This window comes from Lathyrus oleraceus, chromosome 2 (assembly GCF_024323335.1).
Source record: "Lathyrus oleraceus cultivar Zhongwan6 chromosome 2, CAAS_Psat_ZW6_1.0, whole genome shotgun sequence".
In the NCBI taxonomy this organism is placed as follows: domain Eukaryota; kingdom Viridiplantae; phylum Streptophyta; class Magnoliopsida; order Fabales; family Fabaceae; genus Lathyrus; species Lathyrus oleraceus.
The window spans coordinates 36,330,735-36,353,955 of record NC_066580.1 but is presented as its reverse complement, the minus strand read 5'-3'; the positions used below and the strand labels follow the sequence as shown (position 1 = coordinate 36,353,955).

Below are 23,221 nucleotides of genomic sequence, written 5' to 3'. Positions count from 1 at the left end.
ATTGAATCTTTAAGTCAACTTTGACCATTTTGTATACACTTCTAATTGGTAAATATAACCCATCAAAATGTCTTTTTGTGGTTCCAAAGGCCACTTCTTTAATCAAATTTTTTTCATAACCTTTAGCTATTAGGTTTGAGTTATCTTTGTGGTAGATGTAATACTCACATATATCCTTAATGATGGACAATGAGTCTTCCATGCTTATTGTAGGGTTAACCCCTCACTAGCATGTTGAAGTTATCCTCACGTGGTGGATTTGTGGTTTTAGGTTGAGTTTTCTCCATTTGATAACAAAAGACCTTAAGGCTTTTGGACCAATCCATTCACCAACTTGTTTTGAGATTTTTATCCCGAACTACGAGGTTTTGATCCTAATCTTTTTTAAGATGGTACGTAGGCAATGGGTTTATCCATCCAAACACAAAATGTAAGTAAACTTGTATATTCTCTTCTCATCTCTTCAATCGTGTTTGCACAAACAAATTTTTTCACAAAACAACAACCTTTACAACAAGTGTGAAAAGGGCTCCATAGGAGTACCTAGGATGTTTTGGGTGCCTAACACCTTCCCATTGCATAACCAACCCCCTTACCCAGATCTTTGTTTCTCTTTTACTAGTTTTTGTTAAAACTTTTAGGTTTTTGTTCGCTTTCTAACCATTCCTTTGGATAAATAGAAGTGCGGTGGCGACTCGACTTGTATGATTTACCTTGGGTTTAGTCAATATCTCTAATGGTAACGAATACCCCGCTACAGAGAAGAGGGGAAGAACAAGAGAGGAGCTAGGGTTTCCAGAAAATTGAAGAGGTAAGGGGGGAATCCTTATTATTATGGGTTAGTATGATTGGGGCAATGGGTAGAAATATGTTTACGTTGAATTCTCTAAAAACTAATAATTTTGATGAGTATTCTTGATTGTGGTGATTTGATTGTGTTAAAACTGTAAATTAATGTTATATACGTAGAGTATTGTATGAGTTATAATTTTCTGAACGTGTAGCTTTTTACGGAATCGAAATCGGAGGTCCGAAAGTCCTCCAACAATGAAAGACGCAGAAAATTCTGCATTCTATTTTACAGTAACCGGTTACTTGCTTAAAAATCTGTTCTGTTTTGTGTTAACGCAGGAATAGCATTCTGTTTTTGCGTTAACCGGTTAACACTGTTGAAAATCTGCCAAGATGTGCGTTCTGTTTGCGTTAACCGATTAACCATATGCGTTAACCGGTTAACACTGTTTGAAAAGTGAAAATTTGAGATTTTAAATGCTGTATTTGTTTTGGAATGAAATCTATGTGTGCGTATTTGATAATTAGCCTATATTTGTGAATGATATATTGTTATGAATGTGTATATGTACCATTGGTGGATAATTTATAGAATTAAATTATGGTTATATGTGGAATGATTAAAATGGTAGGGATGATCTTACTTGCATATTGTGTGAATGGTGTATTTGTTATGAATGTGTATGTGTACCATTGGTGGATAATTCATAGAGTTGAATTATGGTGATATGTGGAATGTTAAGATGATAGAGATGATATTAATTGCATATGTGTTGGTATTTGTACATTCATTCATGGCATGGTTGACTTCATTGTGGAAGCGGTGAAACTGTGGGTTCACATAGACGGTGATCCTTAATTGGAAATAGATGTAGCACACGTTGATCCTTAATTGGAAATAGGTGTGGTAGTAGACGGTGATCCTTAATTGGAAATAGACGTAGCACACGTTGATCCTTAATTGGAAATAGGCGTGGTAGTAGACGGTGATCCTTAATTGGAAATAGACGTAGCACACGTTGATCCTTAATTGGAAATAGGCGTGGTAGTGGACGGTGATCCTTAATCGGAAATAGACGTAGCACACGTTGATCCTTAATTGGAAATAGGCGTGGTAGTGGCTTTGATCTTGTCCGGATCGGAAGCGTGGCTTGGATTCTAGATATTGAATCGGAAAGCGGTGAAACGTTGGGTTCACATTGAGGTACCACATGCATAGAGTCACATGTCATGCATTGAGTCACATTAGAGTCATGTGATAATTGAATGTTTGCATTGATGTGATTGTGAGATGTGTATGAGATATGGTAATTGAATTTGGTGATGTTTGGACACATAATTTGGCAAAGTATGTGATTATGTGATAATTGTAGTTATGTGTATTTTTGAGAATATAATATTGGATTTGAATATTATACTCCTTGGATTTTTATGTGTGCTTGAAACATGTGAAATAAATGTTGATTAATATTATTTACATGGTTATACGAAGTGTGATGAATTCCTTTAATTGTTGATTTAATCATTGTGCGTTATTATACTTCTTCATAATGATTTGAATTCTCACCATTTCTGTTTGAATGTTACCTTTACATGGGTATCGCGCAAATACTCAGGAGTAGTATTGCTGAAGTAAGTGGAAGGTAGCTCATTCGAGATTTAGCTGGAGAGCTTCCGTATTTAGTTTGAAGACTAGGTAATGAGTCAATGCTCTGGTCATGTAACACAGGGTAGATTGGAAGTATGGAACTCATATCCGATTTGGATACGTTTTATTGTATTACTTGTGAACATGTTTAATTGAAGAGATTATTGAGAGATGATCATGGTAAGGGACATGGATCATTTTATGAAATACATGAGTATTCATTATTTTCCGCTGCGAACGCATATTCTTGAATATTAATGAGAAGTGAAATGTGTCATTTTAAATGACCAGGTGTATTGTATATTGATGATGAATGATGTTTGGTTTTTGAAAGCTTTTAGTTTTTGAAAACGTTGATGTGACGCCCTTTTGTTTATAGGTGTGCTTATTTACTCTGATTATATGTTAAATATTTTGGGGTAGAAAGAGGGGTGTTAGAGACTCTGTGTTCCTATATAGGATAAAATAGGTCCACTTTGGGCAATCGACTGCGTAGGTGTTGTGTTCGTCGTAGACGATACATGTTTAATTATAAATCTAGTGACCGTAGTCCCCCCTATCAAAGATGACATGGGTGGTTCTCCATTATTTGGGGCATTTTGACTATTTGGTGGATTTTGATTCACCATCCTCCTTTCGTATCCTCTTTCTAGTCTTTCCTCGTTGTTTATGGCTATTTTGCCACTTCTAATTCTCGTGCAACGAAGTTAGAGAGAGTAAAATGAAGAACAATCTAAAAAAAGTTTCAAAAAAGAAAAAAAATGTTTTTAACAATAACACCGTCCCACTGGGCGTGCCAATTTGTTTATCGTGAAAAATGGTAAACAATCTCTGGTCTCCAAAAAATGGTTTACTTGACAGGATCAACCAGTGAATCCTAAGACATGTGTTTTTGTTAAATATTTCCCTTTAAAACTTATGAACACTTCGATAACGCTCATGATTTGAGAATTTTGTTTTGAAGTTTAAATAGTATAATGTAGAAAGTGTAACAGAATTGCAATAAAGAACTCTAAAGTAAATTGCAGTAAATATGAATAATGGATAAACTGCGAACAATTTCAATAAAAACGAAAAGACGGTGATACACACGTACATTCTCAATAATCTCATTTCTCAGATATGATTTGATACTTGGAGCAATTTATGAGTGATTGTACAATGATTAAACACACGGAATCCTATACACTAAGACCCCTATTTATACTAAGTCGAACATAACCGCTATCAACGGTCTATCTTCCAGAAAACGACACATTTTACTTGCATGTCCTTGCTTCGTCGTGGCTTTACACGTGTCTTTCTCAGTGATAACGCGAAGATGTATCGTATTTTTTGCTTCATATGCATTGCTTTTTACTTGAATAACACTTATAATTATGCAGTATTTTATGTTTATTGCAGGTATTTATCGAATAAAAGGTTTACAAGCAAGTAAAGTGGAAAATAACAAAAAGGAAAGAAAAAGAGAAGAAAGTGAAAAAAAATAGAGAGAATCGACCACCACACCAAATGGGCTTGTGGCGCCCATCATTTGGATGTGTGGCGCCCGCTATATAATCCAAAGAGGGTGGTGGTGCCCGCCACAAAGCATGAAGATTGTGGCGCTCAACCCTAAAATTGTGGCCCTCACCACGGAGTTAAAAACTAGGGTTGTGGCAACCGCCACAACCCAGTCTCCCCTACTTTTTCTCCATGATTTTAGCCACGAATCCACCCACATTTGGCTACAATTTAGGAAAGTGGGAAATATATAAAGAGGGCAGTTTCTCCACGCGAGGATCTCCTCTCTTCCATTTTTCGATTGTACGCTTAATTTTAGTCAAATTTTATTTTATTCTAGTTTTCTAGGCATTTTTTCTTACTTTGTAAAAGTGATAGTTTCTCGACATCGGGGACTATTGCAATTTATTTTACGCATTTGAATTCAGTTGTAACGGTTACTCGTTGCCGAAGCCTGCCGACATTATTTTAATTGAAGAATCAAGATTCAGTTCTAGTTCTAAATTCGTAATCCAGGTTTTATTTTGATTGCTATTTTATTTATTTATGCCTTATTGTATGTTTGATTTTCCAAATTTCATGTTTGTTACCGGATCCATGTCCGGCTAAACCCTTAGGTATCAGTATGTAAAGACCGTCGAAACGACGAGATTCATAAATAGTTGGTGTTAGTTTTTATAAAACTTATTTTTCCGGTTTTTAGTTTCTTATTTTAATCAAATTGTTTTTCGTACGAGAGTACAAAACAAACTAAAGTTACAGTCAACAAGAACGAGAGTTTGAGATTTTAACTAGATAGCTGAAACTAGGCATTAATCCTAAATACAACGAGAGCGCTTTAGGATTAATTAGACTTTATTCATATTCAAAAATTACTTTTAAATTCAAAATGAGACCACGAAAGCCAAGCATTCTGGTTTAAGAGTATGGTCTGAGTCAATAAAACGAGAGTGTGAGACTAAGTCCTTTTTATAAATAATTTCTACTGAAGAATATTTTCACTAATAAGATTTCACCAAATATGTATGGAATCCCGAAGTTTGATGCGTTACATACCGATATCCCTTTATTAAATATCTTTATTAATATTCTGTTTACGTTATAGTTATTTATCTTCATCCCTCCAATCTTAAAACGATCATCAGCCTTAGATTTACATAGTAACATTAGATAACAATACGTTTGATTATTAGTCCTAGTGGGTTTGATAATCTTTAAAACTACGCGATAGGACTGTGCACTTGCAGTCACGATTCCCATAGACTTACTAAGTCACGATCACTCAGACAAATGGATAAGAACAAAAAATAATTATCATCCTTATTCAAATTCAAAATCCTTCGTCGAAAACAACGTTAATATTGCTACTGTCGAAATTGCGGTATAAACCCATAAATACTTCAAAGTCTGAAAACCAACAATTTTGACAAGATCTTACTCTGTCAAAGTTGAGATAAACATTTTATTTTACTCACCATACATAATCCAACTTTGACGTCGAAAACTTCAACTAACAACTACATAATCTTATAATTTTATCAGCCATATCCATTTCTGTTCTAATACGCTTGCTGTTTGGGCGTTCTTTTTTCTTTATTCAAATCTCATCGTTGTGCTTAACTATGCCCCCTTAATATGGACACCATTACATGTTATTCCCTATAAATAGACATAAGTTGTGTATCAAATTTTCATAAACACTACTTATCTCGCGTATTTTCATCAGTAACCAACATTTTAATTCATATTTCTCATTGCGTAAAAAAATGCCTCTAGTGACCGTGGGTGAATCGTTCAGAGGAACTATCGCCAACATTGCGACTTATGTAAGTATTTATGAAAAAAAATATTTTCTTTAACACATTTTTTAATGAAAAAACTTATCTTCTTATTTTTTAGGATGTTTCTATGTTTCGTATTCATGTCCACGAATTTCTTGCCATTGACGAGTTGATTCAAACTTATGTCAACCTTGTCGATTTTAAACATATTAGCAAAATCATATTTTGGTCGATTGATAATAAGTTTATACTAGCTTTATGTGAAAGATGATGTCCCGAGACACACACTTTCTGATTTTCAACCGATGAATGTACTGTAACGCTAGAAAATGTGTACATGTTATTGGGATCGCCTATCGAGGAAGGGTAAGACAGTAAATGAAAAAACCGACTTGTTAGATGATAACTTTAGAGGTTAAGGTATATGCTTTCGCGTCTTAAGGTATATTATAACAGTTTACGGTTAGATGGAAGTTCTACCGAAGAAGCTCGAATAATAAAAACTATGCTTTTCCCGAAGGTAGTGGTTCTAGTATGCATGTTATGTATTTACCTTTATTAAGACATGCAGATAAAATAAGAAGTTATAGTCGGGAGTCCGCTTGTTTGGCTTATCTGTACAACTCTTTGTGCAAAAATGCACACAAAGACACATCTATATTTTTTGGATGCGTTGTTTTGCTCCAAGCATGAGGTTGGTCCAGAGTACCGTCCCTAACTCCCGTCAATCACACCCCATTCACATTCCTGTACGCACAAAAGTAAGTTCTTAATATTCCCGTACACACAAAAATAAGTTCTTAATATTAATATTTTCGATTTCGACTTTTATATAAAATATCAATTATTATAAATTAGCTTAATAATACTAGGTGCGGAGTCCAATCTAACGGGTGTTTGTTCTTAAAATTAGAGTGCATTCGCCAATAATATTTTAATGAGTTATATTTGGAACTTATGAAAGTAGTGTTATTTTAAGATTTATTTTTAAAAAGGGTAAAAACAGATATCTTGTATTACCATTTAAAAGAAAATTATCTTTTTGCCCAAGTGTCTTATCCACGAGCAAATATTTGTCAGGAATATGCTAATGAAAAGTCAATTTTTTAATTTTCAATATTTTATCTAAACATAAACATCCGTTAGAAGTTAGAATGTAGTAGAATCGAAGGGTCAATATTTTATTTAATTTTGTTTAACTAAAATTTGTAATTTTAATAACCTAAAAGTGGTTACAAATGGACCCCATAAATTTGTACGCATTGAGACGAATCCCTTTTCTCGAACGAAATCAAAACCGTCATCACGTAATCCGTGCGTGTCCTCTTCCGCTATCATCAACCGTTGATTAGATCTCGTCCGTCCATCACAAACAAATCAAATCATATCAGACTAACTGTACCCAACGAACCGTAGAGGAACCACCGTAAGCTAAAACATGACGCAAGGAAACGAACCGGTGCAGTGCGTGACATCACTCACTCACTAACACTCTCAATAATCGCTTTAAATACAATCCAAATAGTGGAGTGAAGCATTACGATTATTTCGCACGAGAGTAATCACTACCAACACTCTCTTTTCTCTCTGAAATTCGAATTTTCAACGAGGTTAGGGTTTTCTCAATGCTCCATCGTTCTTCTCTTTTCCATAGTTTTCTTCAGATTTTTCTTTGCTTCCGTTGTTTCTGACGCTTATCTGTTACTATGATCTTACTCTTTTGTTAATCTTCATGTATTTTTTTCTTCCTTTTTTGGTATATTTTGTCTGTATGATGATCCTTCACTGTTTTTATCGTTGTTTTTAGTACCGTAGTTGTTGATTTGTTAGGGTTTTCTGTAATGTGATGTCGTTGATGTAGTTTTTCTCTTAGTTGTAGTATTTTTTTCATGAACTTTGCATGCGTAGTTATTTTGTTTGATCTCTCTGTTTTAGCCGTTGAACTTTATCTTGATTTGATTTTGTTAAGTTAAACCGAGTGTTTTAACAATGTGGAGCTTGTTTGCTTTAGACTTGGCTTGATTTTACAGTTTACTCATTATGATGAAATTTTCATCAATATTTTTGCGCGCGTGCGAATGGTAGTTTTTCTCTTTAGTTATTTGTTGTTGACTTTTCTTTTAGGTATTTTACTTGACTTGCATGTATGTGTATTTTGCATACGTATGTTTAGTAAACCTCTTTGATGTTAGGGTTTTGAGATTTCGTTTTTTTCTCGGCTAGTTTTAGGTTTTCAGATTAGGTATTTAGGTGGCTATGTGTATTTTGCATATCTATGTTTAGTCAAATTATTTGTTAGGGTTTTGAGATTTTGTTTTTTTTTCCTCGGCTAGTTTTTAGGTTTTTAGATGACCTGCATGTTATAGTAGTTGTATTTTTAGTTGTTTATATAGTGGTTTAATGATTAAATATGCACAGTAGGCTAATAGTTCTGTGTCCGTTCAGGCCATGGGTTCACAAGAAAATGAAGAATGTTTGCCCCCTCCACCTCCCATTGTTCCATCTGATGTTGAGCCAGTCAAGATAGAGCAAGAACTGGTTAAGAAGAAGGGTCCTACTAGGGTTCCTATGGCTAGGCGTGGACTGGGGTCAAAGGGAAGTAGGCTGCCTTTGCTGACCAATCACTTTAAAGTGAATGTTTCCAACACTGATGGATACTTCTTCCAGTACAGTGTATGTGTTGAATTTCATGATTGAGTTGATTTGTTGCTATAATTTTCACCTTTGCTCTTATGTTATATGTTTACTCTTGCTCTGTATTTGTGCAGGTTGCTCTATTTTATGAAGATGGACGTCCTGTTGAGGGGAAGGGCTCTGGAAGGAAGATACTGGACCGAGTTCAAGAAACTTATAATTCTGAGCTGAACGGGAAAGACCTTGCATACGATGGTGAAAAAACATTGTTCACTATTGGTTCTCTAGCTCAGAACAAGCTTGAGTTTACTGTTGTTCTTGATGATGTAACATCAAGCAGGTTGAATCGTGTGAATGTTGGTTTTTGAATTTTTATGTTTTTCTTGGTTATTAATTTTTCTGATATTTAACTTTTTCTTGTATAGGAATAATGGTAACCGGAGCCCTGAAGCGAATGGAAGTCCTAATGATGCCGATAGGAAGAGGGTCCGAAAATCTTTCCGTTCCAAGACATATAAAGTTGAAATCAGCTTTGCCTCCAAAATTCCTCTGCAGGCTATTGCCAATGCCTTAAGGGGCAATGAGACGGAGAATTATCAAGAAGCCATTAGGGTGCTTGATATTATACTGAGGCAACATGCTGCCAAACAGTGAGGGGTTTTCATAACTTAATATAATTTATTTATTTATTGTTTGATTACATCCGTAGTAATGTTTTTCTAATATTCTGTTGCAGAGGCTGTCTTCTTGTTCGCCAAAATTTCTTCCACAACGATGTTAACAATTTCACTGATGTGGGAGGTGGTGTACTTGGGGTCCGAGGGCTGCATTCCAGCTTTAGAACAACTCAAAGTGGACTTTCTCTGAACATAGGTTTGTTATCGATGCCTCGGTTGTCTATGTTTTCATCTGCAGAAAACTATTTTGTTGTGATTCTTTATTTCATTCTATTTTTTTTAGATGTGTCCACAACTATGATTGTCCGTCCCGGGCCTGTTGTTGACTTTTTGATTGCAAATCAAAATGCGAGGGATCCTTTCACTCTTGACTGGGCTAAGGTAACCAAGTGATCTGAAGACTCCTTTGTTTGTTGAGTTTCAACCAATTGTAATGCTCAATTGTTCTTCAACTATACCAAGACCTAATCCTTTGTATATTTTGCTGCGTAGTCCAAAAGGACTCTTAAAAATTTGAGGATCAAAACCAGACCTACAAATCAAGAGTACAAGATTACCGGGCTGAGTGACTTACCTTGCAGGGAACAAATGTAAATTTTCTATCTCACTATGTATTGATTCCTTTTGATGCGCTGGTATCCATTTATGAACTTTCTTAATGTTTGGGTATGTTACTTGAAGTTCACGGGTATGCTTGGCTGTTTTGCTAATAATGGAGATGTGTTTTGGTAGGTTCACTCTGAAGAAGAAAGGGGGCGGTGAAGATGAGTCAGAGGAGATCACTGTTTATGATTATTTCGTAAACCGACGGAATATTACTCTGCAGTACTCTGCTGACCTTCCGTGTATTAATGTTGGGAAGCCCAAACGACCTACTTATGTCCCAATTGAGGTAGATTTGGTGCTTTATTTTTTCTTGTACTAGCCCATCAGTTGAAGTACTTGGCTCTGCTAATTCTGACTAACTAAGCATGAGGCAGATTTGGTGCTTTATTTTTTTCCCTCACAATTTGTTGACTCTATCGAATGTCTTTTACTTAGCTTTGTGAATTGGTTTCCCTTCAACGGTACACAAAAGCCCTGTCCACTCTCCAACGGTCTTCTCTTGTTGAGAAGTCGAGGCAGAAGCCTCAAGAACGGATGAAGGTTTTGTCTGATGTAAGTCTCATTACTATATATTGGGCAATTGGTTGTCATGTAAGTGTCACTTGACTGTGTTATATGCTGATTTACAGGCGCTGAGAACCAGTAACTATGGTTCTGAACCCATGCTAAGGGACTGTGGCATTTCTATAACTTCTGGGTTCACACAAGTGGATGGGAGAGTTTTGCAGGCACCAAGGGTATATCTTTTACCTTTGTTATCTCAAAAATGCGTACTTGCTTTTGTTCCTTGTGCAATCTATCCTTTTGTCTGCTTTCTCTTGAAGATCACAATTAAAGCTATTTTTATGAAGTTAACTTGATTTATAGAATTTACAGGGCTACCCATGAATATGCTAATTTTCTTTAGTAGAAATTGTGTTGTGTCTGTTTAATAGTATTGGTTCACCAACATTGCAACCCTTGGCTGAAGGTTGATTATTTTTGTAAGAAACTCTAAAAAAATAACTGTCACTCTGCATTTTTTAGTGATATTTTGGGAAATTTATGTTTGTCCTTATAGAACATTCAATTGTTGGGATTCACATCAGCTTCACCAATATTAGTGTGTTGAGTAAGTGTTGCCTGGATTGCTTTAATGTCAGGATGAACCTATATCAATCTATTGTTTTCTCTGTAGAGAACATCTACAAACTAAATGCATCTTCTCTTATTTTTAGATATATTGTTTTCTTGTTTTAGATATACCAATGTTTTACATTTTTTAATAATGAAAGTCCATTTAGTTGAGAGATGACTTGCCATTCCTGATGCCACCTGACTTGTTATCATCTTTTAATCTATATAGCTGTTTAAAATCTGTTCTGTATTTGTTTTACATTTTTTAATAACGAAATTCCATTTAGTTGAGAGATGACTTGTTATTACTGATGCCACCTGACTTAAAGTCCATTTAGTTGAGAGATGACTTGCTATTACCGATGCCACCTGACTTGTTATTACTGATGCCACCTGACTTGTTATCATCTTTTAATCTATATAGCTGTTTAAAATCTGTTCTGTATTTGTTTTTCAGCTGAAGTTTGGAAATGGGGAAGATTTCAATCCCAGAAACGGGAGATGGAATTTCAATAACAAGGTATTCAAGTAAAATCTACGCTTAATTTTTTATTATTCTGATATTCCTAAACCTTTCTCCCTAATGATTCAATGATGTTCTCAGAAAATTGTACAACCAGCCAAAATAACGAAGTGGGCTGTGGTTAACTTTTCTGCTCGTTGTGATGTGCAAGGACTTGTGAGGGATCTGATTAAGTGCGGAAGAATGAAAGGAATTGTAAGTTCTATTGCAACTTATTTACTGACATTCTTAAAATGAGTGACTTATTCTTTCTTGTTTGCTGCTATTGGCAGCAAGTTGAACCTCCTTTTGATGTATGTGAAGAGCAAAACACCTTTAGGCGTTCCCCACCTGTTGTACGTGTTGAGAAAATGTTTGAGATCATTCAGTCTAAACTTCCCGAGCCTCCTCTCTTTCTCCTCTGTCTTCTTCCTGAAAGGAAGAACTCTGAACTTTATGGTTGGTTTTTTGAAATATTTCCATGTTTCCTTTACTTATTATTTTTAATTTAAAGTAACTGTTAAGTGCCCTTAACTTATTAATTTAAAGCAATTGTTATATGTTAAAAGGTCCATGGAAGAAGAAGAATCTTGCCGAGTTTGGAATTATAACTCAGTGCATAGCACCCTCTAGGGTAAACGACCAGTACCTGACCAATGTTTTACTGAAGATCAATGCGAAGGTATATTTATTTTTGCACTAATTTCTTTTGAAACTTGTCATTAGCCACGTCCTTCGTCCAACAATTGAATGTTTTTATTCCTTTGTAGCTTGGTGGGATGAATTCTCTGTTAGGGGTTGAACATTCTCCATCCATCCCAATTGTATCTAAAGCACCTACTCTAATTTTGGGCATGGATGTTTCTCATGGTTCACCTGGTCAATCTGACATTCCATCTATTGCCGCGGTAATAATTTTAATTTTATTTTATTATTGTGGTCCACTCATAAAAATATTCTTCATTCCTTCATATTCTTGGTCTAAATTTCACAGTTGTCTATTTCTTTTAATGATTTTTCCTACTTCAATGCCTAATTATGTAGGTCGTGAGCTCGAGACAATGGCCTCTAATATCTAAATATAGGGCATGTGTCCGAACTCAGGGATCTAAGGTTGAAATGATTGACAATTTGTTCAAGCCAGTGCCTGATAAGAAGGAGGATGAAGGAATTATAAGGTTTAATTATTTTTGATTCAAAGTTTTCCTCTTGAATTCTGCACCATTGATAGATCATTCGACTACTTGAGATGATGTCTGAGTATATTAAGAATTGGTTTTATGATGTGCAGGGAACTACTGATTGATTTCTATACAAGTTCTGGGAACAGAAAACCGGACAATATTATCATTTTCAGGTTAGCTTTCTTTCCCAAGCGTATACCATTAATTTTCTTTGGTGTTTTACAATTTTTATGGTACTTTTCTTGTTTTCATGCCAAGATAATTTGTTATTGTTGTTTTGCGACCCTTCTGTTGTATTCTACTGAACTGGTTCTTTTTGTTGATTAATGTAGGGATGGTGTCAGTGAGTCTCAGTTCAACCAAGTCCTGAATATTGAACTCAGCCAAATCATTGAGGTTCTTTAATTGATCAAATATATACTTAAATATGAGTTGTTTTTTATTTGAATAATCCCTCTCTCTTAAATTTTAGGCATGTAAATTTCTTGATGATACTTGGAACCCCAAGTTTACTGTTATTGTTGCTCAAAAGAATCATCACACAAAATTCTTCCAACCTGGAGCTCCAGACAATGTGCCGGCTGGTAAGCGGCTTGTTCTGAAATTTGTCACGGTTCCATTATTTTATATAAAGCATTGGTTTCATGTATAGTTAACAATCTCTTATCGTTTTTTCAGGGACTGTTGTGGACAACAAAATTTGTCATCCTAGGAATTATGATTTCTATATGTGTGCTCATGCAGGAATGATAGTGAGTATCAACTCTTTTTGACTGTTCATTTATGTAGAGTTTTAAGTTGCATGATTGTCACTTTTTGACTGATTCTATATGATGCTTAGATCATTTTCATCATGATTGTCACTTGTTTTTGACTGATTCTATATGATGCTTAGATCATTTTCATCTATTATTCAACAATACCGGATGTTTCTTTAAGTTATGCATTACCCTTTACTCTGATTTATGTCGAGGACTTTGAACTTGCATGGTTGTCACTGACTGTTTCTATATGACACTTAGATCATTTTCATCTTTTGTTCACCAATACCGAATGTTTCTTTAAGTTATGCATGCCCTTTACTCTACTTTGAACTTGCATGGTTGTCACTGACTGTTTCTATATGACACTTAGATCATTTTCATCTTTTGTTCACCAATACCGAATGTTTCTTTAAGTTATGCATGCTCTTTACTCTGATTTATGTGGAGGAGTTTGAACCTGCATGATTGTCACTTTTTGACTGTTTCTATACGCTCAGATCATTTTCATCTTTTGTTCACCATTACATTACCAACAGATTCTTGGCCTGGTTTATATTATTTTTTTTAATGATTTGGTACCTATTGTGTTAATTATTGTATTGTGTCATGGTTGTATAACTTGTAATCCTTTATGGTTGCTTTCACAATCTGTTTTCAGGGAACCAGCAGGCCAACACATTATCATGTTCTGTTGGATGAGATTGGCTTTTCTCCCGATGATCTACAAGAGCTTGTGCACTCTCTCTCCTATGTGTAAGCTATCTACATATATGTTTTAGGTTTCTGAGATTCTGATAAGCAATGAAATTTATCCACTGATATTGTTTGTTTTATGACTACAGTTATCAGAGAAGCACCACTGCCATATCTGTTGGTAAGTTCTATCAGGAGTTATATATTTTTGTTCGTCATTTGAGTACTAGGTTCTGATTAGTAAAATGTTGTATGCAGTTGCTCCAATCTGCTATGCTCACTTGGCTGCTTCACAAGTTGGACAGTTCATGAAGTTTGAGGATAGATCCGAAACAGCATCCGTTCCCGGTGCAAACGGTTCTCCTGTTCCACAGCTTCCAAAGTTACGAGAGAATGTCTGCAATTCCATGTTTTTTGTTTGATATTATCAAGAGTTATGATCCAAACTAGTTCTCTTTCCACAAGACTTATTTTCTTTTACTCCTAACTTTGTTGATGCCTTTTGGAAACCTTTGATGAAAGGTTCGGTGTCTTGACTTTTTACTGACACATGCCTTCGCTCATGTGTAACTATCATCTAGTTTGAATGAATGTGAATATTAAGCGTTAGCTGAACAAAATGCTTTCACATGTGGCGCGTTCTTGTCAGATAGTTTTATGAATGTGAATATTATTATATTTTGGTATTCGGTTTTCTTCTGAGCCATTCTTAAAGTTTTAATTTTATTTCGATTATTTACTAAATACTATGCTTAAGAAATAGAACATCAAGGAGCTTCGTAATTGTGACATTCGTATTCAATTTATATGAACTTTATTTCGAATAAACTAAATATATTCTTAAGAACCAATTAAGAACCAATATCAAGGAACCCCTTATTTGTATGCAAACGCTAGGAAATTATTATTTGCTTGTGTTTTCTGGTTTTAAATTTTTTTCTAAACTATTCCATTTTTAGGAGGAATCGTCAATTGAATTGGAGACTTTTCTTAAAAATTAAATGGAGACGTCAATTGGATTGGCTAGGGCATGTAGGTTTTAGGAGGAGGCGTCAATTTAATTGAAGACTCCTAAAATGCAATTTTTTTTGATATTAATAAAATTTGCCGTTTAAACAAAGAAACCTAATGGTTGGAGACTTTTCTTAAAAATTGAATGGAGGCGTCAATTGGACCGGTTAGGGCATGTAGGGTTTAAGAGGAGGCGTCAATTCAATTGAAGACTCCTTCTAAAATGCTTTTTTTTTTATATTAATAAAATTTGTCGTTTAAACAAAGAAATCTAATGATGATGATCGGGATCATCTAACCGATCTCCGGTCGCACCACATCCTCTAGCTACCCTAACCTGTGGTCCTAATCCATATTGGCGATTCTGTACCGGTGTTTGAGCATCTGAGGGGTCAGGAGCGTCACTGCCAACTACAAAAGAAGGTCTGTTGAGGTAGTTAGACAAGTCGACATAGTCTTCAGTATGCATCGATGATGTACGATCGTAACTGAGCTCATGATCCATGACAGAGAAGTTGGGATGTGGTTGACTCATTAATGGGCGACCGAGACGGTTGAAGGGAGACATGGGTGTGAACGATGCGTCGAGGAAAGGTTGGAAAGGTTGTTGGAGTGTTTGGTAGAGATAAGGTTGTTGGATGTTTTGGTTTTGTGAGGTTTGGGCTTCTTGGCTACGGTAGGAGGAGGAGCGGTTGGTGTTGAATGATCGTTTTGTGTTCTGGCTTAGGCGACTTTGGTAGGGTGATGGGGTAGGTGCGAAGCAATGTTGATTCTCATGTTGATGGTCAATTTGTTGGTGGTGGTATGTGGTATGCTCTTGGTATTAGGATTGAGTGTATGGAATGTTTTGGTTGTATGTTTGTGTGTTGGTTGAACGAAACGTTTGACGGATAGGGGGTTGTGTGTATCCGGTCTGACACTGTTGTTAGGGGTTTGATGTTGAGGTGTCAGGTGTGTAAGTCATCTGGCGTGGGTCGTACAAGTACATATCCTCGACGATGAACTGAAAACCAACCGATTTGTACCAAGCCATATAAGTACGACTTGGTTTTTCTTCAGTTGGCATGACTGCGTCAGTTAACACATGGTCATGACGGTGCTTCCATTTGCGACACTCCGATCTTGCGAAGCTTTGCCATGGATTGAAGTTCCATTGATCGTTAACTTTGCGCAGATGCCATTCTCCTAGGCTAGCTGGGGGATCTGGGATATTTTGGAGCATACCGAACTGCAGCTTCACACGATCACTGTTGTGTATCTCCACAATTGTGAACCGTATTATCGGTGTGCATGCAGTCCATACAGCCGCGTATTCAGCGTTGACCTCATGGTCATGATCTAAATTAAGGTATGGACGCCAAATGAACTGAAATGTGAAAGAAGATAGGATTATAGTCAATGTAGAAGAAGTTAACAAAATATAACGAAATAATTAAGTTATTTTCCTTACGTCTGTCGGTCAAAGGTGATCCAACAGGTTGCGATACTGAGTAATACAGTGTCTTGGACATCTGTTGTAACTCATACCACGTGCAGATCATCTACACCAAAAAGTCAAAAAATATTAGTTAGAGGTAATAATCTTTAAAGAAGTAAGTAAAGAAATAACAATTTAAACAACTTACTTTTGTGCATACGGAAATGTGAAAGAGTTGTTATTGACGGGTGCTAGAGACGGTAGTCTTGACCAATCTCATGCTTGTAGCAAAACAGCACATCCAAAAAATGTAGATATATCTTTGTGTGAGTTTTTGCACAAGGAGCTATAGAGATAGGCTAGACAAGTAGATCCCCAACTCTAACTTCTTATTCTATCTACATGTCTAAGTAGAGGTAAATACATACTATGCATGCTAGAACCACTACCTTCGGGAAATAAAAATGAGCCAATTAACAGCATAATGTAACACCTAGTTTTTATTATTCGAGCATCTTCGGTAGAATGCTCATCTAAGTATAAACTATTATAGTACGACTTAAGGCGTGAGAGTAGTATGCCTTGACCTCTTGCATTATCATCTAACAAATCAGTCTCCAAGAGATCCATGCAAATTGAATTTGCATAGTTGATTTTACCATTAACAACCTTACCTTCAATGGGTAGTCCCAAAAGCATGTAGACGTCTTCTAACGTCACGGTACACTCACCGGTTAGGAACCAAAATGTGTGTGTCTCTGGTCTCCATCTTTCGCGTAAAGCTAGAATGAATTTGTTATCTATGGACCAAGACAAAATCTTGCTTATATGACCAAAACTGGCGAGTTCAACATAAAGTTGAATCATCGGGTCCATATGGACATATTCGTGGACCCGAGTTCGGAACCTTGATACATCCTATAAAAGAAAGAATAAAAAACTTGACTAAGTTGGTATGTTAAAATAAAAGGGGGTTGGTGAAGATAAAAGATAAAAAGTTAACAAAAGAAAAAACTTACATATGTTGCAATGTTTGCAACCGTTCCTCTATGTGATTCGCCCATTGTGAGGATAGACATTTTGTCGGGGGGTTGGTGTAGATGAAACTACAAGAAGTTGTTGCAGATGAAATTGTAGAAGAAGTATTGTAGAAGAAGTAGTGAGAGTGATAATGTGGAAGAAGTGTTGATGGAATGAATGTATTTATAGGCAAATGGATGGGAGCATGAAAAGTTGTGCTTGCATGGTGTCTCCACTTGAATTGGCGACCATGTAAAACCTTTAAGAGGGGTCGCCATTCAAATTGGCGTCTCCATAGGGACATGCATGCAAGACCTAGGTCTGATTGCTTGGTTTCAAGGTTTGAATGCATGCTTTGACAAGGTGTCTCCACTTGAATTGGCGCCCATGTGCAAGGAATGAGTGGGGGCGCCAATTCATTTGGAGTGTGTGTCTGCATGTCTGACACGTGGCTGTCTTGTCTCTTGCATGCTGAACATGTCACTTCTTAGTAGCTTGCATGGTTGACACATCATTTCGGAGTAGCTTGCATGTGCGACACATCACTTCGAACTAGCTAGCATGTGAGACACTTCACTCCTCTATTTAAGTGTCTTACTATCAACATCCAAGACACTTCACTCACATTCATCTGTAGTAAGAAAATAGTTTTCATCTGCACAATGTCATCTTCATCATTATACAGTGTCAACGTTCACTACAACGGTGAAGCATACGAGTCTAAGCTATATGGTTTTTGTTTTCGAAATACCGATACCATTAGACTCACGATCAAGAGAAATGCAACCTTCTTGCATTTGAAAAAAAGAATACAATCCTGTATAGGATCGGGTATTGTGTCAAAGATCACATATCAAAATCTAATATTTTTTGAGAATAGTCAATGCAAGTATTTCCCCCTTAAGGTACGAGACGATGAAGATGTTGAATACATGTTTGTTAGTCATGAACATTCAGGCTGCAACTGTATTGAGTTGTACATTACTCTTCAACCATGTATACCATCTCAACAGTCTCAACTAACCGGTTAGGATGAATCTGGTGAAGATGATCCACAATGGTCAGATGAACTCAACCCAGAAGCAGAAGCAGAAGTGGACGTCGTTGATGAAGAAGAAGAGAAGACCGAGATACAGGTTGATCACATGCTGAACAACGACGATGAAGATGATGATCAACCACCACCAATACCTCCTAGTCATGTCTACAATCCGCCTCAACATATGACAAATATGGATCTTCACGACGATGAAACATCCAACAGTGTTTTCTATCATTCGTATTCGAGATCAGAAGGCGAATTAAAGGTGGGAGACATGTTTCATACCAAAGAAGAATGTGTTCTGGCTATCAAAAAATTCCACATGAACAACTCTGCTGACTTTACAGTGAAACGCATTGATTCTAGAAGGTATGTTATCGAATGTCGTAACATGCTTTGTAAGTTTCGTTTGGCTGCGTCTTACAAGAAGAAAAACGACTCTTGGGAGATCGCTTCAATAGACCCACCTCACAGTTGCATTGCAACTAACGTTGAACAAGATCACCGTAAACTAAACGCAGCGTTGATATGTCAAGACATTCTTCCGTTGGTTAATAAAGACCCATCAGTGAAGGTGAGTATAATTATATCCCATATCAGAACAACATATAATTATACTCCATCTTACAAGAAAGCCTGGATTGCAAGGACAAAGGCTGTTGAATAAGTTTTCGGCAACTGGGAGGATTCATACAAGGAATTGCCACGGTTTTTACGTGCACTAAAAACATATGTCCCAAGAACTGTGCAATTATGGAGACATTGCTAGCGATGATGCCAGACGGAACCTGTGCTACAGGTAATAGAATGTTTCACCGTCTCTTTTGGGCATTTGACCCGTGCATCAAAGGTTTCGCATTCTGCAAACCTATTATTCAAATTGATGGCACTTGGTTATACGGAAAATACAAGGGTACTTTGCTCATGGCGGTTGCACAAGACGGCAACAACAATGTCTTTCCCATTGCCTTTGCTCTTGTTGAAGGTGAAACGGCTGATGGATGGGATTTCTTTCTTCGACATCTCAGAACGCATGTGACTCCACAAGTGAATCTCTGTTTGATTTCTGATAGACATGCTGCCATTGAGAGTGCCTACAACAACCATGACAACAGATGGTATAATCCTCCTTCTACCCATGTTTACTGTATCAGACACATTGCACAAAACTTCACGTGTGCTATAAAAGATAAGAATCTTCGCAAGAAGGTGGTGAATGTTGGGTATGCTCTAACTCAGTCGTCATTTCAATGTTATCGTGATGAAATTAGATTGTCTAATAAAGACGCAGGGAGATGGCTAAATAACATACAAGTAGAGTAGTGGACAAGGGTATTTGACAGAGGTTGTCGATGAGGCCACATTACAAAAAACATTGTGGAATGCATGAACGGGATATTCAAAGGAATTCGAAATCTACCGATAACCGCCTTGATAAGATCAACCTATTATAGGTTGACTTCTATGTTCGCAACCAGAGGTGAAAGATGGAGTGCGGTGTTAATTTTCGGGCAAGTATTCAGTGAGTGTTGCATGAAGGTCATGAAAGAGGAGAGCATGAAAACTATCACACACGCTGTAATAGTTTTTGACTGTCATAGGCAAAATTTCATCGTCCAGGAAACAATGGACCACAACGAGGGGAGACCAAATTTAGCCTACGCTGTTAGACTAAACAGAAGTTGGTGCGATTGTGGAAAATTCCAGGCCTTCCGCATACCTTGCTCCCATGTCATTGCAGCATGCACTTATACTCGTCAAGACGCTTACAACCATTTATCTGATGTGTACAAGGCCAACACCATCATGAATGTATATAATCAAAGCTATTCAGTACTACCAATGGAGGATTACTGGTCTCCATATGAAGGTGATATTATTTGGCACAACGACGAGATGCGTAGAAAGAAAAAAGGAAGGCCAAACAACACACGTATCAGAACAGAGATGGATTCCACAGATAAAATGATAAGATTATGTAGTATCTGTCGCCAACCAGGACACAACAAGAACAACTGTCCTAAACGAGGAGCATCATCTAGGTCTTAAGCTTTTTGTAACATTGTATTTCTCTAACCTTCAATCCTTATATATCATTAAGTTTTTGTTACAACGAGGTTCATAACAAACATCAGTACAAAATAAGCTATCTGAAAACATAAATATTTCTAACTGATTACAACAATCAAATTGATGTCGTCTCGATCGAACATCATTTCCCTAGCATCCTTATCAGTCTTCATTCGCACCCAACCAAAGATACTGTCAAGTCTCTCAATACTTCTGATTTTTTTCCCCTTCTGGTATTTTCCCGTTTAACCAACGAACCATCTCCCTCTTCAGTTGATCGAACGTAGTGATGTTCCAGAATAACATCAGCATCTGAGGTTTGTCTCTCGCATAAATCATCTTTCCGTATCGGCGACGAACACCAAACATGATTGCCAAATGATTATATGAGATGTGGAACAATTACTCACACAACACATCTATTTATAACACAAAAATTGCATTTTATGAGGAGTCTCTAATTGAATTGGCGCCTCCTCCTAAACCCTACATAGGGGCGCCAATTGGATTGGCGTCTCCATTCAATTTTTAAGAGGAGTCTCCAATTCAATTGACAACTCCTCCTAAAAGTGGGATAGTTTGAGATTTTTTTTAAATCAAGGGTATTTTGGGAATTTTCTTGAAAAAGTGAATTATTTTTGTAAAAAAACCATATTTTTTAATCTTGTTTTTCTAGAGAAACATTGGAGTGGTTCAGATAGGTATTTTTTAAAATTGTTTTTCTAGGTAGTCAGAGTAATGTTTTTTTATGTCTTTTTACGATTAAAGGCATTTTACAATTAAGTAGATTGAATGTTGATGCAAAATAGACTACAACTTGTTGAATGCCTAAAGAAATGAATTTCTCTGTACAAATTGTATTCTTAAATTAGTCTTCGGGGTTAGAGTCTTGTTTAACACAACAAATTGCATCCTGCACTATGTATAAGTGCAACCTACACAATTTGTAAACAATTTTTGAGATGTTTTTAAAAAAGTGTAACCTACACAGTTATAAATAAACAGTTTCCCCCCTTAAAAGTATAAGGTTCTTCTCTCTCGTTTTAATTTTTTGTTGGATTCCATTATGTTTCTAACATTAATTTTTTATATTAAGCTAATTCAACTTTGTGAAAGGAGAATTGTCTTTTTATAAACTCGTGAGATATTATCTTTATTTATGCAGAACATGAATTTTTTTCTAATAGTAAAACTCGTTATAGAAGTTGCAAGTCTGTGAATTTAGTCCAAAATATTATGGTCGTTTTAAAATGATAATGTTATAAAATTTTAATCAATTTTTTTTAGGAATATAATGACATTAACTTAATAGTTTCAGGGAAGAATTTAAACCTAAACAACTAATTATAGAGATGTTTTTCATAATAGATCCAACTAAAAAGGTATATATAATAATTATTTTGTAATTTATATATTGTTTTGGATGAAAAATTAAACTGATACCTCTATGATTTGAAAGTCGTTTTAAGATGATTTATACCAGGATTTGAGATAAATTGAATCTTAATTATTTGAATTTGTTCTTCAAAATTGTAAACCTCCAATAATTTAATTAACATGCTCAATTTAATTTTTAAAATAAAAGAATGTTAATTAATTTATTTCTTGTTTAAAATATATTTTAAGAATTCTCATCATCGTTAACATATATACACACAAATAACCTACACACAATCATTCTTTATTTGGGTGCCATCTAGAATTAGGGTTGATAACGTCCAATTTAGAATTGATTGAATTGTAAGTTGGGTTGAGATCTTTAAGAGTTTCAAATAAGAAAACCGAGCCGGAATTTTCCTTCAAGATCGTTTAGGAATTTGAAGGTTTTGGACAAAATTATTTAATTTGGATTCGAGCGAGTAAACGCTTTGAAGAACGGGAGGTTCTTGCAAAGGACTAGCGTTAGGCGATGAATCACTTTGGTAAATCTTGGGTTACAACAATTCGCGATTTGAGTTCAATCGAGTGAAAGCTTTGAAGAACAAGGGGATTCTTGCAAAGAAGTAGCGTGAGACGGTGAATCAAATCTGCATTGTTGGATTACTTGATCAAGCTTTGATCGAGGAAAGAAAAGGTGGCTTAATCAACATCAAACTTAGGGTTTGTAGGGTTTGATTGTTATATCTCTCTTTGTATACATACTTTTGTAAAATAAGGTTAATTTCACTATCTCAGTTAGTGTTCGAATTGAGGGCAGACGTACCCATAACGAGGTCGATTAAAGAATTGTCTAAATAAATTCTTGTGTTCTCTCTCTCTCTCTCTCTCTCTCTCTCTCTCTCTCTCTCTCTCTCTCTCTCTCTCTCTCTCTCTCTCTCTCTCTCTCTCTCTCTCTCTCTCTCTCTCTCTCTCTCTCTCTCTCTCTCTCTCTCTCTCTCTCTCTCTCTCTCTCTCTCTCTCTCTCTCTCTCTATATATATATATATATATATATATATATATATATATATATATATATATATATATATATATATATATATCTTTTATTTTTCGAATTTTTTTACAAAAATAACCTATTTTTTAAAAAAATTCCCAAAATAACCTTATTTTCAAAAAAAAATCTCAAACTACCCCACTTTTAGGAGGAGACACTAATCCAATTGGCGTCTCCTCTTAAAAATAGAGTGGAGGTGCTAATTGGATTGGCTTGGGCACATGGTGCAGCCAATTCAATTGGCGTCCATGTCTCTTTTTTCAAAGGAGGCGCCAATTGGATTGACATAACAATTCACGATTTGAGTTCGATCGAGTGAAAGCTTTGA

General features: G+C 36.0%; 1 protein-coding gene across 1 annotated transcript; it reads left to right on the top strand.

Moving 5' to 3' along the window:
* The first annotated feature begins 7,143 nt into the window (after positions 1 to 7,143).
* Positions 7,144 to 14,586, top strand: LOC127117913 (protein argonaute 4). The gene is made up of 23 exons (XM_051048042.1): positions 7,144 to 7,334; positions 8,170 to 8,397; positions 8,493 to 8,698; positions 8,784 to 9,008; positions 9,095 to 9,231; positions 9,319 to 9,416; positions 9,528 to 9,625; positions 9,768 to 9,927; positions 10,077 to 10,193; positions 10,271 to 10,378; positions 11,215 to 11,277; positions 11,362 to 11,475; positions 11,553 to 11,718; positions 11,829 to 11,941; positions 12,030 to 12,167; positions 12,304 to 12,437; positions 12,551 to 12,616; positions 12,776 to 12,839; positions 12,916 to 13,027; positions 13,122 to 13,195; positions 13,866 to 13,960; positions 14,050 to 14,081; positions 14,159 to 14,586. Exons 2-23 carry the CDS (start codon positions 8,173 to 8,175, stop codon positions 14,320 to 14,322), a joined length of 2,709 nt encoding a protein of 902 aa, XP_050903999.1. The 5' UTR covers positions 7,144 to 7,334; positions 8,170 to 8,172; the 3' UTR covers positions 14,323 to 14,586.
* Positions 14,587 to 23,221: the final 8,635 nt, after the last annotated feature.

Bases quoted from the DNA above. Each gene is read 5' to 3' on its own strand.
- LOC127117913 (XM_051048042.1), top strand. From the start codon at position 8,173: ATGGGTTCACAAGAAAATGAAGAATGTTTGCCCCCTCCACCTCCCATT. The intron at 10,194-10,270 runs GTAAGTCTCATT...GCTGATTTACAG, and splicing joins GGATGAAGGTTTTGTCTGAT to GCGCTGAGAACCAGTAACTA. The intron at 11,942-12,029 runs GTATATTTATTT...ATTCCTTTGTAG, and splicing joins TACTGAAGATCAATGCGAAG to CTTGGTGGGATGAATTCTCT.